Source organism: Falco punctatus (assembly GCF_963210335.1).
Source record: "Falco punctatus genome assembly, chromosome: 4".
In the NCBI taxonomy this organism is placed as follows: Eukaryota; Metazoa; Chordata; class Aves; order Falconiformes; family Falconidae; genus Falco; species Falco punctatus.
Genome location: NC_137583.1, coordinates 16028102 through 16044366, shown reverse-complemented (window position 1 = coordinate 16044366; position 16265 = coordinate 16028102). Strand labels below are relative to the sequence as shown.

The 16265-nt window shown below is 45.3% G+C and overlaps 1 protein-coding gene across 15 annotated transcripts in view; it reads left to right on the top strand.

The window, feature by feature from the left end:
- The window catches only part of CADPS (calcium dependent secretion activator), a 220391-nt gene that overhangs the window by 99761 nt on the left and 104365 nt on the right, over positions 1-16265 (top strand). For all 15 annotated transcript variants that reach the window (XM_080382924.1, XM_080382923.1, XM_080382919.1 and 12 more), the window contains exons 7-9: positions 5084-5195; positions 9289-9428; positions 11434-11500. In XM_080382924.1, the coding sequence (XP_080239050.1) occupies positions 5084-5195; positions 9289-9428; positions 11434-11500 (319 nt within the window). The remainder of the gene's footprint in view (positions 1-5083; positions 5196-9288; positions 9429-11433; positions 11501-16265) is intronic.

The window sequence follows — 16265 nt, the reverse complement described above, 5'->3', positions numbered from 1 at the left end:
GGCAGTGGAGGACAGCAAGTGACACTAAGCTGGACTTGCAAATTTTGTCGCAGATGTCATCACATGTATTAGAAGCCTTTCAGATGGACCTCCCTGCTTCCATATGCAACCAGCTGGCTGCTGCGGGAAGGCAGGAGGCACTGGGTCCTGGTTACCGTGTTCTGTGTCCCCAGGGACATGCTCCCGGCCTGGGAGCGAACAGGCATTGCTGCTGATTTGGTTACATTTGAAAATAATACTGAGCAGGTGGCTCAAACTAGTGCAAATCTGACCAATATGCAGGAATATTATTCTGCAAGACTTTTTTACTTAAGCAGTAAACTCGTGGGAGCAAGGCAGAAGAGCAGCATGTCACGCAGAGAGGTGCCATGTCCCAGGGTGCTGCTGTGTACGTTCAGTGTAATGCACGCTGGAGAGAACCCACCAACGGAAGAGCACAGCTCTCCTTTAATACACATTTTTACTTCTATTTTCTGATTTTTTTCAAGTTTATTCCATGCAAACCAGCAAGAAAACATGTTTCAACAAATGTATCTGGAGAGGGAGAAGAGGTTTCCTCTGGCAGTTTTGAAGCCCATGAGAACAGGCCATAGATTATGTTTAGATGTCAACCCTGTCGAAAGCGCATCACTCTCCAGCTGCTCCCATGTGAGCCCAGTGACAGGCCAAGCCGCTTAGCGGGGCTGATTCATGGCCCAGCAATACGACTCAGTTGTGCTTGTTCATTATTTATAGAAATCACAGGCATCGATGTTCTGGCTAGATGAAGTTACAAGAGCAATGTTGGAAGAAGGGTTACGGTTTCCAATCAGGGGCTAAGCGGACTTGCTGGAGACAACAGTATGTAAGCAAAAGAATTCCATGCATTCTCCTGGGTGTTAACATGTACATTCACTTTTGGGAAACTCATGGCTGCTAAAATTTCCTTTGGAGGAACTTACACACCAGAGATGAATAGAAATGACTAAGTCAATGTCTCTCAAGCACAGCAGAGAAAATGGTATATTAGGCCACGTAAGTAGGATGTTGTGGAGAAAAGCAGCTGGAGTCAAAGACCGTACTGCCTGGTTTCATGCGATACGCGAGTGCGGTCAGGACAAGGGCCCCTGCAGGGTTTTGCTCAAGCCTTATTCATATCCCAAATGGGTTTTTTTAATCACATACTGTAACATAGCAATGCCATGGCATTTGAATGGTTTTGTCTTTTTGGCTTTATAGTTATTTAACTTTATAGTTGCTGGGTCTGCATTTTGGTGGCACTCAGAGGCTACAGCCAAGGATCGGGATGTAAACCACTTTGCGTCCATAGGATGAAGGCAGTTGTTTTTGCAGTGACCTTATGGCAGGAAAGGGTAAGAGATTGGTACAGCAGCAAGGGGAGGAGCCTAGGTGGTCTTACTTGTTTTGTCCGTAAGTTGGGAAAACGAGTAACATCAGCCTGAAGTTTTGCAAGAAGATCAGCAGCATGTTGCTTGGAACAGCTGACAGCAGCTTGGTCTGAGCAGCCTGGCACCTGCATTGGCAATGGCATCACTTTCCCTCCGGGTGCCAGCAAGGACAGTGCCTTGTGAGAGCTCCAAATACTCCTGAAATCAGACAGGTAAGCCCGTGCTTCATGTGCTCCACGTTAGATGTCCCCATGGAGGTAGTGGGGGACAAGGATGGCCTTTGTCACTTCTTGTCCACTCACACCCTCTGGATACATGTCATTTTATGTTTCATTCAGAAAAAAATTTCAGAGCTTTAGGCTGTTTGGTAACTGTGATGGCACCTCTAGTTGAATCAGTAAATGTAAGGTCTGTAGCAAAGATCTACTTATTGTGCTTCTACGAGATAACATAAGGGCCAGCATTTGTCAAGTTAGCAACTGGGACATATCTCATCCTCTGGCTTTCGCAGCCAGCAGAGTTTAGCTGTTCATCCTAAGTTTGATGCCTAATTAGAAACCCTGGAAATGCAAGTAGATCCTCATGATATCCCTGGAGCAGCAGAGTGCCATAAACAGGGTGACAGTTCTAGCAAAGTCCCTATGCACGGCTGCGTTTCTTGGTCAGCTCCAGGCTTTGGGATAGACTGGGCAATAAGAAATGCTGGGCTGAGGGCTTCAGGTGGGTTTCACATAGTTGATCTGATCCTAACTGAAAAAGTACTGTCAGGATTTTTCTGCTTGTGTACTACTCTTCAGTGCCATGTGTGAATAGATAGATCTCCTTTTGGCCAGAATGACATTATTTGTCCTTGTTTGCAGATATATGACTGCTTTCCAGCAGCATGATGTCTGTGATGTGGGGACAAGATAGCACTTTATGAGAAGATTTGTCCAGAACGGGTCCCAAGGCACTTTCCCAACAAATAAACTCTTTGCAGTTATAACCTGCTTAATTATTAAACATGGAAATAAAACCATTACATTGTTAGTCCCACAGAAGATCCTAATACCTAGCTACTGTCCAGAGCTAATTTTCTGAACAATAATTTAATACACAGCACTGATAAACTGCGTACTTAGATTGAATACAAATGATGTTTCGGTGACATGAATTATGGCCTTATGCTGAGCATCACTATGGCAACTAATGACATCACCGCAGGCTTCAACCTGCACAAAACCCAACTTCTGAGGGTCTCTATTTGTTGGCGCAGATCTTTTCAGGGCTTTTGGGGGTATGAATATGTAAGCACCACAGCGTTGTCAAGGTTTTGTTATGTATGTTTACTGTCATTTGAAACGTTTATTCCCTTTGTGGTTAACGTTGTTCTCATGAAGGAAACCTAATGAAAATTACTGTTTGTATTTGGTTAGTAACATTTGTTGATAACATATGGTCTGGGAATGCTTCAGCAAATAAGAGCTTTTTAATAGTAAACAGAGATACGAGTTCTATAAAGCAGATGCTGTCAAAATACACAGCGTAAGGTTGGATATTTTCTTACTTTTGCCTCTTACTCAAAGCAAGATTATCTTCCAGCTTTCCCTGCTGGTGGCAACGCAGTTGTTTTAGGAGAAAAAACATAACCTGTGACCTGAAGCTGCAATTAGAAAATAAAGTTGTTTCTTGGTAAAATGTTTATTAGGTAGCTGATGGCTCACACATGAAAAATATATAATACTGAGGCTCTGACTGGACCTGTAGTGCTGTAGATGATTTATGACAGAACTCTGCTCCCTGGCACTGGTGGCAGTTTGATGCGTTGTTGTAGATGAAACACGTGGAACAGTGACACTGGGAGAGAAAACTTCAGAGCAAAGCTGACAAAGAAGCTGAGTTCATTAATCAGCTCTGTGCTGAACACCCTCATCTGCTAAGCTCAGTTGGACAAGATTTGCTCAGTGGAAAGCAAAGCATAAACCTATACTTCTTATGCACAGGAAGAAGTAAATTATTTTTCCTGATAACTTTACAAATGTAAAACCTGCTGTTTGGTATTTATGTTTGAAGAAATTTAGTCGCTGGACCACGTGTCATCTTGAGCCTTTTCCCAATCATTTCAAGGGAACCACCTTTCTTCAGCAGAGAGTCTGGTTTAAGGGCAGTGTAAAGTAAGAAAGTGTCACTAATAGCGTGAAGGTCGATAGAAAGAAGTGGTTAGTAAGATATGCTGTAATGTCTCGTGTGACTTGCAGTATTCTAGGTTGCCATATGTGTTCCATCACATCACTCGGAGGTGTTGCTTATGGTATACTCTTGGTTTCTTCTAAGCACCTTCTAAGCATAAAAAGCACTTCGTGATTATTCTTCAGGCTTGCTTGCACACTTTACATGAGTTTTGAAGTGTGACAAATTTTCAGGGTCTTCGGGAACAATATAGAAATCTAGCTCACAATGAATTATAAAAAAAGACAAAGAGAGTAAAAAAATAAAGAACAGTTTTTATCTGCTAGTTTTACCTTGGCCTCTGCATGATCAGATGGATGCTCAGGAGCATCCTCCTTGCAGTGGTGCACTGTTCCCCAGTCCTCCCTGAGCTGAGCTGTTCTCTGCTAATGAGGGCAAGTGCAGTTTTAGTGGTGCTTTGTTTAGCTCTGTCTGGAAGTTTCTGTCTGGCTTTATTTTGGTAAGTTTCTAACTTTCTAAGCTGTAGAAAGAAAGCTTGAAGCACAGCTGCGACATCTCAAACATAAAACCATCATGACTTTTTACCCCTTAGCGGGCTGCAGGGCTCCTGCAGTTCTCATGCTCGTGTGGCAAAGGTCAGCTGTGGGGTGGGCTCCCCATGTAACACTTAAAATGGCAAGTTTGGCCGTAGGTGTCGGCAGACTGTCTCTGGGACCCTGTGCCTGCAGGTCCTACATGGAATGGGTTCAATGAGTTCATGTTCGCTGCACAGCTGGGCAGCTGGTGGATGCAGGAGTTTGGAGATGTCCTCTGGAAGCATGCACATCTAGAGGGGCTTTTCACGTGCTGTGGGTCATCCAGCCTCCATGGCACTCCTTTCCAAGCCACGGGACCAGCCAGGGGATGACTCATAGAGTACCAATAGTAGACAGTGGTCTTGGCTCATGGTGTAGTTGGAGAGGCTGCCACTTGCTGACCATTGCTGTTGCATCCCAAAGGAGCTGGTGTCCTGCTCTAGGATTACTGCAGACATAATGGCTTGAACACAAACCTGGGCTGGGACTCAGAAGAGGACCCAGGTTAAATTGGTTTCTTTTTCAGAGAAAGCAGATCTCATTATCAACCTGGAAAGGAGAGGTTAATTAGCCAAGAGAAGAGCAGAGGCATGAGTGATTACAGATGTCCTGGGTGCAGATGTCCTCATTCGTCAACTTCTGTTGTGATTATACAGGCTGTCGCTGCAGGAGACATATTGTTCTTTCTAAATAAAAAAGTTCTCTTAAATTTGGTTTCATGCTGCTCCCAAATAACCCTTCTTTCTTTTTTTCCCCGAAGAACCATCATGAGTCTTCCAAACATCTGTCCCACATTTCCTAAAGAAGATAATTAATGCCCTTGTCACTCAGACAGCCCAGCCACTTCAGCTTGTGCCAGACGGACGTTCTCAGTTAACCATCGCATGCCCAAGCAGTAGTGCTGCTGACCTGCTGCTCGGGCTGAACATCTCTCTGTCCTTATTTTCACAGCTGGGGCACCCAAGGAGACTTCACAACAACACACGCTCTTCCTGCAGTGAAGGTGAAGCTGTTCACGGAGAGCACAGGAGTGCTGGCTCTGGAGGACAAAGAGCTCGGGAGGGTAAGGAGATTTTGAGTTTAATAATGTTTCCTTTTGGCCCTGCTTTTCTAGAGAAATCTCTCCTGTATGGAAATATCTTTGGAGCACAACATGCTCTGCTTTTTTGCCAAGCTTCGGGAGGCGGGGGGGCGGGGGGGGGAAAGCAAGCTCTCCACTGCTGGAAAGGAGTGCATCTTGCATGCTGTCTTTGTTGTGAGTTTTTAATGGCAGAATTTCAGCTGGCTGTGCCTGCACTGAGCAAAGGCAGAGGATCTTGTGTGCGATATTGGCAGTCCGGAAAGCCTTAGAAGTTGCTTACGGAAATGGACATTCCTGAAGCAGAAAAGGGGATTATGCTGAAGCAAAAAGAGGGGATTTAAGTTTGGCAAGAGAGCGTTAAGCTGCTCTCATATCTGCTGAGCAGCTGGTGCATAGTTTGAGTGTTTGAAAGCACTGACTGCGGTACTTGCTGCAAAGGGCTTGAAATCCTGGCTTCCCCTGGGCATTGTGGCTGAACTGGTGGCTTCAGGGGGGATGGACTGGGGAGTGAAACACGGGGATTCATTGCCCCTATCAATGGTATTAATAACAAAGAGCTCAGATTCCCGGGCTACTGGCCACAGAGCTGACTCTCCCACCCCATCACTGCCACTCACCTGTGGTCCCTAAACTAGCACCCAGGGACTGACTGGTGGCCCTCCACTGCTGCAGCCCACAGCTCCAGAATGTCTGTGGGTGGCACATCTCTGTGGCTTTGGGATGCTTCAGTTAGTCTCCATGGATTTTTTGCAGCTGTATAATTTGTGTTGGCCCTGGGCATAAGTGGGGCTCCCTGCCGTGCCTTCCTCAGCAGTCAGCATGGTGAAGACCCCATGACAATCAGTTCAGGGCGAGAGAGGCTGCACCTTAGACACAGAGCTGGCACCTCCCATGGCACAGCTCAGCACAGCCTGAGTGGTCTCCAGGAGCCCCTGGGCTCTGTCTGCCCGGCTCTGCAGCACACCTTGCTCTTTTTTTACTAACTGACATGGGTTTGTGTTCATCCTATTCACACAAGTGCTGAACATTCTTTCAGTTCCTAGTGAGCTGTTGATTTAATTTATATCTTTATGGTGGAGAGCGCTGCAGGTGATTTTGTCTCATGTAATTTAGGTTTGGTTTAACTATTTGTGTTTTCACGTTCATGTAACATCCTTTGTTCTTGCACATGAGAGAAAAGCAAAGCCACCCTTTCTTTTCTGCTCTCAATCTTCTCTTCAGGGAGTCACAGCCCCTTCAGACTTTCCTCATCCACACATGGACCTGTCCTTTCTCCCTGTCCTCCTCCCTTTTTGACCAAGGGAATGACCCCACCAGGCTGCAGTACTCTGGCTGAAGACCTACAGTTGCTTTGCTGCACAGCATCATAATATTTTCAGGATTATTTTCAAAACCTTCTTCTTGAAACAGCCCAGCACTCCTGCCTTTATCCACAGCAGCATGCTGAGCAGAGCTTTTCACCCAGCTGGCCGCGATGCCATTCAGGGCTTTTTCCCCTGAGCTGTTGGGCTCGGTGCAGACCCACTTGCTTTGTAAGTCTTGTTTCCACTGGCAGCCCCGAGTGGTGCTAACTTTGCTGGTCTCGGGAAGCAATTTAGCTGTGCCTGTTGTTCTGAGAGAGGTGGCGGGCCCCAAAGCAACCCCTCTTGCCCTGAAATGCTGATGAGCCAGCCCCACCAATACGCTTTAATTCCCGGTCCAGCAGGAAGCCATCCCTCGGCTCTCAGCTTCTGTGGGCCAGCTGTGGCCAGCACGGGCAGCCAGGCGGTGATTTCCCCTGGCCCGTGGCCACCAGCGCTTTCAGCTGGCCAAACTTCAAAGGTGTGCTCGGTGTGCCCGGAGCGGCCGAGAGATGACGCGTGTCTGCTCGGGCTGCATCAGGATCTCTTCTTTAAGGAAGTAACGAAACGGGGAGCGTGTTAAGCCCCTGGTGTAGCTGTTGGAATGGGCAGGAACCTGTCTGCACGGAGAGAGGAGGGAAGCGGGTTTTAGACACAAACCACCCGTGCCCAGCCACCCTTTGAGAAGCAGCTTTGTGCTCTGCCAGCCATGTACAATGCCCACTTTCTATTGCAAGTGTTCGACTGGCAACCAGCCGGCACTCCTCATTTGGCCACTTTTATCGAAGGGAGAGCTGGAAAATGCTCCCAAGCCCTGGACTGCTGGATGGGCAGCTGAAGGCATGGGAATACATCCTGACCCTATTGAAGCCAGTGGCAAGGCTCCCACGGATTTCAGCCATGCCAGGACTTCATCTGCTGAGAGCACAGAGGGGAAGAGCCATGAATTACAACAACACTGAGCAAAGTTTATGCACCTTTTGATGAAAAAGAGTTAGAAATCAAAGTAGAGAGCATTCCAAACACCCTGAGCGGCTGCTGCCTTGCTAAGAGATGGGGTTTAGTGTGAGTCTGTGTGCTTTGCAGTGGGGGACCTTGGATACTGCTCAGGGTTTGAGTCCATCCATGTTTCTAACAACAGCCTGTGTGGAGGACTCGCTTCTCATCTTCAGGATTTGCTTAAATGTGTTTTTTTCCAAGAGTAATGTAGTAGAGGCTGGTGTTGCTCAGTTATCTATGTAACTAATAGCAGCTTCAGATTCCTGCCAGGGAAAGCATTAGTCTAATTCAATAAGAGAAGTGATAAATAATGTTGATGAATAAGAGTGAAGTTGAGAATCTACTGATGTTAACCTCAGGCTTTGGAGGAGGCAATAAAATAATTTTTAAAATCATTCATCAGAGGGTAATAGCATCAAGGACATTTTGGTGGAAAATAGCCCCTACGTGGTTGACTCAGCAGTAAAGTTAAGATCATACAAAAATAAAATAAAGTTCAGAGCATAATACAACTTTATAGCCAGGGCTAGAGTTTAGCAGGAGCACGGACTAAGTGTGAGCAAGGAATGAGTGACGGCAGCACATCAAACAACGAGGGTGAATGCTGCCGTTTGAAAAATAATCCGCTTGCATAAACGTTAACGGATTTAAAGGAGATTCATCTTGCTACAGGACAGTGAATACTTGAATGAATTTGTGCGAGACAAAGTCACTGCTGAGAGTGAAAGCATCAGAAGAGGAACAGGAGTGGGAGGGAGAGGGTTAAGCCACCTCAAAGGACACATATGGAAACACCAGCAGAAGATGGTGGATGCAATGTAGTTCTGGGAGAATACTCTGTGGCATGCTGAGTGAGCTGCTCTGCTTTGTAAGGGTAATGGGGGAGTGGAAAAAGCACAACCATGATCAGGAGGGGCTACTCGCCTCTTGGAGCCTTTCAGTTTCTTTGGTGAGCCCAGCAATTCTGTTGGTGTTCATCTGCACAGCTCCGCCGCGGTTGTTGGTGCTGCACTGATCTACCCCAGCTGGAGACCATCCCATTGTCTCCTCGCTGTGTGGAATAGAAGCAGAGAGTCCTGCAGCCACTGATGTCATGACATGGGATGCAGATTTTATCCGCTTTCATAGCGCAGTCAGACACGCCCGCCTACCTAAAACGTTGCCTACCGCATCCAGTCTTAACAGTAAGCAAAAAATCAAGCCAGCTTCCCCACGACCTGATAGTAACAACAGATGAACCATTTTAGGCAGGGCTTTCTGAGCCCTCGAAAGGGCATACCTCACATGGGAAATGTCAGGAAGGCTGGAGGCTGACCAAGTTGTATGAGTCTCAAAGTAGGTGATTGCAGTGTGCAGCCGCAGCAAAAATCTTGTTGCTGGTTTGCTAATCACATTAGTCCACCATCACTTCTGGGCTGGTGTACCTGGACAGCGGCAAGTTAGTTTACCATGTTCTTTCCTTAAACAATGGGAACTGATAACGCGGTTCTGGTCTGCACCACCCCATGGACAGTGGCACAGCAGATAGAGGAGCCAAAGAACATATGAACTAATCCTAAAAATAATAAGCTGTGCTTTAAAAAAAGCAATAAAAGGCCATCCTCACTGATGTGAGTAGAAGTTTCCAGACTGACTTTTAGGGCAAAAGTAGCTCATCCGATGTGCTTTTGTTCCCTGTTAAAACCCATTTTGTGAATAGTTTTTCCCTTAAACATTGTTGATTTCAACGCTTGCAGGTCGTTCTCCACCCTACTCCCAATAGCCCAAAGCAATCAGAGTGGCACAAAATGACTGTTTCCAAAAACTGCCCGGATCAAGACCTGAAGATCAAGCTTGCCGTGCGAATGGATAAGCCTCAAAACATGAAACACTCCGGGTAAATGCTTGTCTCTATCTGAACTCAATTTGTTTTGAATGTGCACTACAAAACTTCTCTTAAGATTCTGGAAGATAAACTCTCTCAAGTTCAGAGGAGGTCAAAAGAAAGATAAATATAAAAATGGCATTAGTTCAGTCATTCATATTGCACTTTCCATATTCTTAGCAGAGTCTTTTTAATGCATGTCAGCCAAACGGTTTAAATTTTGAACAGTATTCCTCCGGAAATTGCTAGGTTATTATTTTTTCCCCCTTAAGGAAATAATAGGTGAACTGCCTCTCTTACTGAGAATGGTATAATTTCCTAAGTTATTCTGTGTTTCCCTGTATTGACTTCTCAGAACCAAAAGTACAGTGCACCTTCTGCCTGAAATAAACTCCAGTGCAATCATCATTATTTATACAGAGATACACAGCACAATTAAATAGCAGTTGCCTGGAGCAAGCAGTTGCCTGGAGTAGGACTAATGATCTGGAAGGTTAAAAGATAAACCTCTCCCCTCCAGAAGTTGGAGGATCTGGGGCCAAGGGGTTCCCTGACCACCACCCCTGGCTTCCACCTTTGTGCCATGCAATTACAGATCAGGTCATCCTTGGGAAGGTCTAGCTAACACCATTGCCGAGGCGTTCCTGGTTGCTCTTCAGAGCTGAGGATGTGATTAAAAAACAGAAGCTGACCTGGAAAGTCACTGTTTTGATTAACTCTTTCTCCAGTATGTTTTTGGTGCTATGAAAGTGACTTTGTTTCATTTTTATTTTCATAATGTTTTGTTAGATTCAGTCCATTATTAGATGGTTTGGATCACTCACCTTTTTTTTAATTCCTTCTCTTCTTCCTCAAGATCAGAGCCAAATAGCCACGTGTGAAGTTTAATTTTTCCACCACAATCACAGACACCAAAAGCAAGAAAGGACAGTTCACTTGTATTTGTTTCCTTGACCGAAGCTGATAGCAACAGGGCTGAGCAGTCCTGGCTTTTCTCAGGCTTTCTTAAACTCACATTTGATTTACAAGATGCTGCTTAAAACTATATGGTTTACAGTACTTGCTATCAGAACTAAGATTATCTTTCTGTTGATGTTAGTGGCAACAGCAAAAAGGACAGTTATTACCCTGTTGAACTAGCCAAGGACCCAGTGCCCACATTAACATGACTTGGAGTTTTGTGGCTTAAACATCTACCAAGAATAGCTGCATCTCCAAAAAGGAATTGTTTTTCTATTTATTGAGCCAGAACTAAAGTAATTATAATCATACATAAAACATATTAATGCTGAATAATGTCCTTGTGCTTATTATTAGCCTGGTTCTGCCACTATTTTTGCCAGTGTTCGTATTACAGTGTCACAGTGGCCACTTCGTCACAGAGATTAAATGCTGATTTTGACATTCATTTTAAAAGCTAATCCTTCCTTTGTAGAAAACAGTGAATTAACTCCTCCTTAGAAATTATTCTGTTTGCTTGAGTATCTGTAGCCAAGCAATTTCTAGGAATTAATCTTAAACTGTTCAGTGAAGTTTCCTGGTTTAATCAGTCCAGTGGATACTGGGATCCTGGGTATTGGTTTTGATGGAATAAGTGTCCCTCTGTTTGACAGCTCCCCTCAGCCAAACGGTTTTGTGAAGGCTTAAAGCAACATTTTGGGGTTTGCTCCTTTAATTCTTCTGTTGCAAATGTATTCTTCCCCCATCCAACCATGTCATAACTATTCACTGCATTAAAGCACTTCTAAATTGTGAGCAAGTTGTGAAAGACGAAGAGGAAGAGAGAATTAATACTGTGTAATGTTTAGACCCTGGGAGCTTTTTATGTCACTTGCTTTGCAGGTTATTTGTTCAGGCTAGAAATAAACACATTCATGAATGCTGTAGAGCTTAAGAGTCTTGTCATTACTCCTGCTTGTGCATTAACTTCAGTTTCTAGGTGTAAAGAAAACACTGAAAAGCAGGAGAACAACATATAGTAACTTGTGTACTGAATTCACCTATTCTTTCCTCCTAGGTATTTATGGGCCATTGGTAAAAATGTTTGGAAGAGATGGAAGAAACGATTCTTTGTCCTGGTCCAGGTAACAGATTTAACTAAAAGTGATCTTAAATCACAACATGAAAAATTTAAGTCTGTCTTCTGGCCATTTGCAGTGCTGTGTAATTGATGCTGAACTGTGGTTCTGCGTAGGGTGTCTGTTAAATCATGGGGGTTTTCCTACACATGTACATCTTCTCAAGGCTATCCCAGTTGCAGACCTCTGGCTGTGAGTTTCCTGATGCACATGAATGCTTGGTGAAATGGAGAACCAATTTTAGTGAGAAATCAATGAGACAAGGAGGAAGCTTGGTCTGTTTTGGCTGGAGGTACTTGGGTGCATCACAGGCTACGTCAGCATCAGTGTATCGTTCTGGACATTTATCTTGCCTACACGTTCATTACTGCCTCTCATTCTCTACAGCGCTCATTGATCATTTTGCAAACTTTCTTCCTTTTCCCCTTTTTTCTTTTTTCCACTTTCTGCCCTTCCAGTTTCAGTAGACCTGTATATTTGACCATGATTAAGAATTTCAAGGAAACGGGCAGATATCCTCTGTGACCTAAAAGGATCTGGTCAGTACTCCGTGTGTTAGATCTTCCCTCACCTTTCCAAGTGCAGCTGAAACCACTGCCTTGGCCACAGAAGTGAGGGGCCCCAGTGTGAGCAGCTCCATCTTCACACCAGCCCGATAAAGCCACAGAGTCCTCTTGGGTCCATCTCTCTCTCCCTCCTCTCTGCGTTCCCCAGGCTATGTTGTCTCCAAGTATGAGAAATAAAAGCTTTGTGCAGGGTCCTGTGATGAAAGCAACACAGAGGTGCTCTGATGGAATAACGTGGAGTCAGACTGAGATCTCGTGCCAGCACAGATCCAAAGTGGTCAAGTCAGAAGGTGAAGCCAATAAAGCAGATGGCAGGTTTGCTGCAGAAGAGACAGGATTTCACCCATGTGTAAGAACAGAGATGGTGTAAACCAGGTGCACCAGGCTCCACATTTGGGATGGACCATGCTGGTGTGTTGACTTTCCTGTGCCAGTAAGAGGAGTCCACACAGTCCATCTCCCACCTTACAAAGCTGGCTTCTCTGGTCTTAAATCACCTGGTGTAAACTGGTTAGTTTGTTTTTAGTTAATTATTACTCCAAGTTTAACTGTCCTAGTAGGAAACTTAATCCCATTCTCTGTTTGTCCATCACTACCAGTCTCCATAGTGCTAAACTATGTGGCAGATGAGAAAATCCATCCTGGGGAAGTGAAAGGGTTATACGATGTGTGTGAGCCGTGTAAGTAGGAGCCTATTTGGAGAGACCAGTTGAGTACCTAGTCCAATAACCAAGTGTAAACAGCAGTGACAGTTTTAAGTGCTCGATTTGTACTCCAAATGGGGTCCAAATGGCCACAGAAGTGTGGGAGTTAATATAGAGTAGCCCCAGGAGATGCCTTTATCTGCCCAAGCAGTGTATTTAGATTTAGGTAAAAGTGATGGGTTTAGGATCTGTGTAATCCATTCCTACAGGCGTCTGGTTTCCAAATGCACCCTCCGTGCGGGGGCTTGCCAGGCCCCTGGTGAGACAGGGCACTTGGCACCTGACAGGGGTGTCTCCTGGGTGAGAAGCAGCCAAGAACATAGAAAAGGAAAAGCCTTTTGGGAACAGTGTGCAGCGATCCTCTTCTGGGGCAGGGACTGAAGGATTGCTTTTCTCTGTATGTTTCCTGTATTATGTCCTGAAGTGAAGTTAAAAGTTCTGTGGTGGTCTGTGAGCACCTATAGGGCAACTAGTATTGCTTTTCCCTGGGAGATGATTCATTCCTACTAGACCAAGTTCTCAATCCCTTTTTCCCTGTGAACAAGGATTCTCCAAATCAGAGAATCCTCTTCCCTAACATAGCTTCTCCCATAAATGTATCTATTGATAGCCTTCTGTGCAAGAGTTTACAGGTTTGACATGGATTCCCATGTGTGTCTCAAGGAGCCTTTCTTCTGGCCATTCTGTGTGGTTGCAGTTCCTTCTCTAGTTGCTATATATTCTTCAGCTTGTTGTGGAATTGAAGCTCTCAGAGTTATTCCATGTTTTCTCATGTTACTAGGTCTGTATTCGTCAGTTGGCATATAAGAGCGGAATTTGGCCAGAAAAGCAATTCATTTGAATAAGATGAGCAGACTTTTGCCCCCAGAGAGTCTCTGTAGCCCACCTCAGAAATTCCAGCTGCCACCGCAGCTTCTCCGTTATGTTACCGTTTGCTCAACATTTGGTGCAATGTAAAGTGTTCTGCTGTACATCAAATATAAACAAGAAACACTCTCTATGCAGTCCCTCAGATGTAGTTGGAGCATATTGAACATGTCAGCAGGCAATAAAGATGGAATAAAAATACTTTGCTGTCCGTATGTTTGTCATTTGCTTTTCATGCAATGCGAAGGATGGGTGCTGATATGAGCAGGGATTGGCAGCAAAGGTGTTGATGTCCAGGATGCTCTGAACTCTGCTAAACCACAGACAGAAAATAAGCCCCACAGGAAGGTGAGCTGGCTCTGTTAGGTAAAGAACAGACAACGAGCAACCCCTGTGTCAGGAGGCTCCTGCAGAGAGATGGAGTCCAAAGCATGAAAACTCCTTTTGGGTTATAGTGGTCTGGTCAGTCTGTGGCACTGCCAAGAGGCCAAGGCTATATATTTGGGTGAATAACTAAACATTTCCTTTCTGATCTCTTGTTTGTCCCTTATCTGTAGCGTCTTCTATTGCAGCTCTGCTTCCCTTCCTGCCCCTCGCAGAGTAACCTCCTCCTCCTCTCGGTCCTGTGCCCTCTCCTGCCCCTCTCTCCCCATTTCAGATGGATGCACCAAAAGCGGTGCTATTGGGTGGTACTGCTCTGCCTTCTGGTACCAGCTGTTAAGCAATTCATGGTAATAAATACTCAAACTCTTCATAGCCACCTAAACAAGGCACAAAGGTGCCAAACTGCATGGGCGGCACCAGGGAGGAAGGTGTTGATGGCAGTTTGTCTCTTTTGTGTCAGCGATGCCTCGCTGGTATGAACGGAGGCTTTGCGTGCGTATGCAGAAAAAGGAGCTCTGGGGGGAGCATTTCCACTGCTACTTGGCTTGTGTAAGGCCTGTAGAGGAGGGGAAAGGAGCAATAACTGCCTTGTAATTTGGGTGGAATAATCCCTCGCACCTTCTGTGTCTGTAGCTGCGAGGGTTGTAGAGGAGTGGAGGTGATTTGTTTGGGTGTAGTGGGTGAAAGCGGTTCCTTTGTGCCATTTCTGGAACTGGGCTGCACCTCTCCAGCACAGGCAGTGCTGGGTGGACTTGGTTCAGTCCCCTGGGGAAGGTTTGCAGCATGGCGCGGCTGGCAGAGCCGGTGCATATGCTCCTCCAGCATGCACCCGTGCGTTAGGAAGGGATAGTTTTCTCTTCCGAATGAATCGCAGTCCTCTCTGCACGCTGCCCACCCTTCTCGTAGACACCCTTTGAGATGAGCAGCAGAAGAGCAGAATACTGATTAGATGTAAATTACATGGCAGAGACTCGTTACTTGCCTAATTTTAAATCCTGAGATATGCAGTGTGAAAGTGATGGCAGAATATGGCCCTGAGCTTGGATGGAAATGGTCCGCAGCATCACAAGTGAGGAAAATGCTTCGTAAAGGCAACAGTAATGCCAGTGGCAGGGGTAAGCGAAAGCAATGGAGCGGTTTAGGGCAAAGTTCTCTGTGACTGGTTAGAAAAGAAAATGTACATCCATCGAAGATGTTAGAAGTGTTTCCTGAGTTGCTATATCAGCTGCCTGAGCACAGCACACGCATTTCAGCCAGTTTGCCAATTAGACCCTTGATCATGCAAGAGCTGGGATTTTTCATAGCTGACAGAGCTTGTATTAATTCTTTGCAAGGTCTAATGTGCTGTACTGGCAACCACACTATTGTTGGTTCTGGTGGGTTTGCTGGCTTTGTGATAGGAAATTTCTTATAATGATTCTTAAGGGCAAATGAATTAATTACATTGAGATTTCAGACTGAATCTCCTCTTCTCTTGTCATAACCCCATTTCTGTGCTCTGGCAGCATATGGGAAGTAACACTCCATGGTACCTGGATGACATGTCTGCTGAGTAGCTTGAAGCAGTTTTTGGCTGATTGTGTCTGATGGTGTTTGCAGAATGTTGTTGGAACCAGATCAACCCTCTGCAGATTAAAACCAGTTGCAGTGTCTACGCCTGGATCTATTGTTCTAGTGACAGACTCCCTGAAGTCATTATAATTTAGACTAACAGTGACAGTTCCTGCTTTTAGCAAAACTCGGCTGACTCGGGAGAAAATGAAACGAAGTAAGTGTTCAGTAAGTCTGCTAACCAACAGAATTTGAAAATAATTCAGCAAAATTGCAGTGTACTACACCAGTGGTCCTAGACTATGGTCCACAAGTCAAGGTAAATGACCCGTAGCTGGTCCCTGTAATCATATTAAATCATGTTTTCAGTTAGACCCTCGCTGAGAACTGGGCATAGGTAGTGATTCTTGAGAAAACTCGAGTGTTGATGATAAATACGAAATGTTTGGAAACTGCTGCTCAAACAGACGCCCCAGCTTATTACACCTGGCTACAGTGGGTCCTGCGTGTCTCATCTGTACTCACACGGGATGGCTTCCCATCACAGCCCTGCCCATGGAGAACACAGGCACACCTCCTGCTTGAAGGAGGAGGTTAGGACAACTGCTGTGTGCAGTTCTTTGGGGCTGAATGGACATGCTGATATATGAAAATTGTTGTTTTCACATTTTTTTACTTTAAGCTAGATCATTTCCTCTG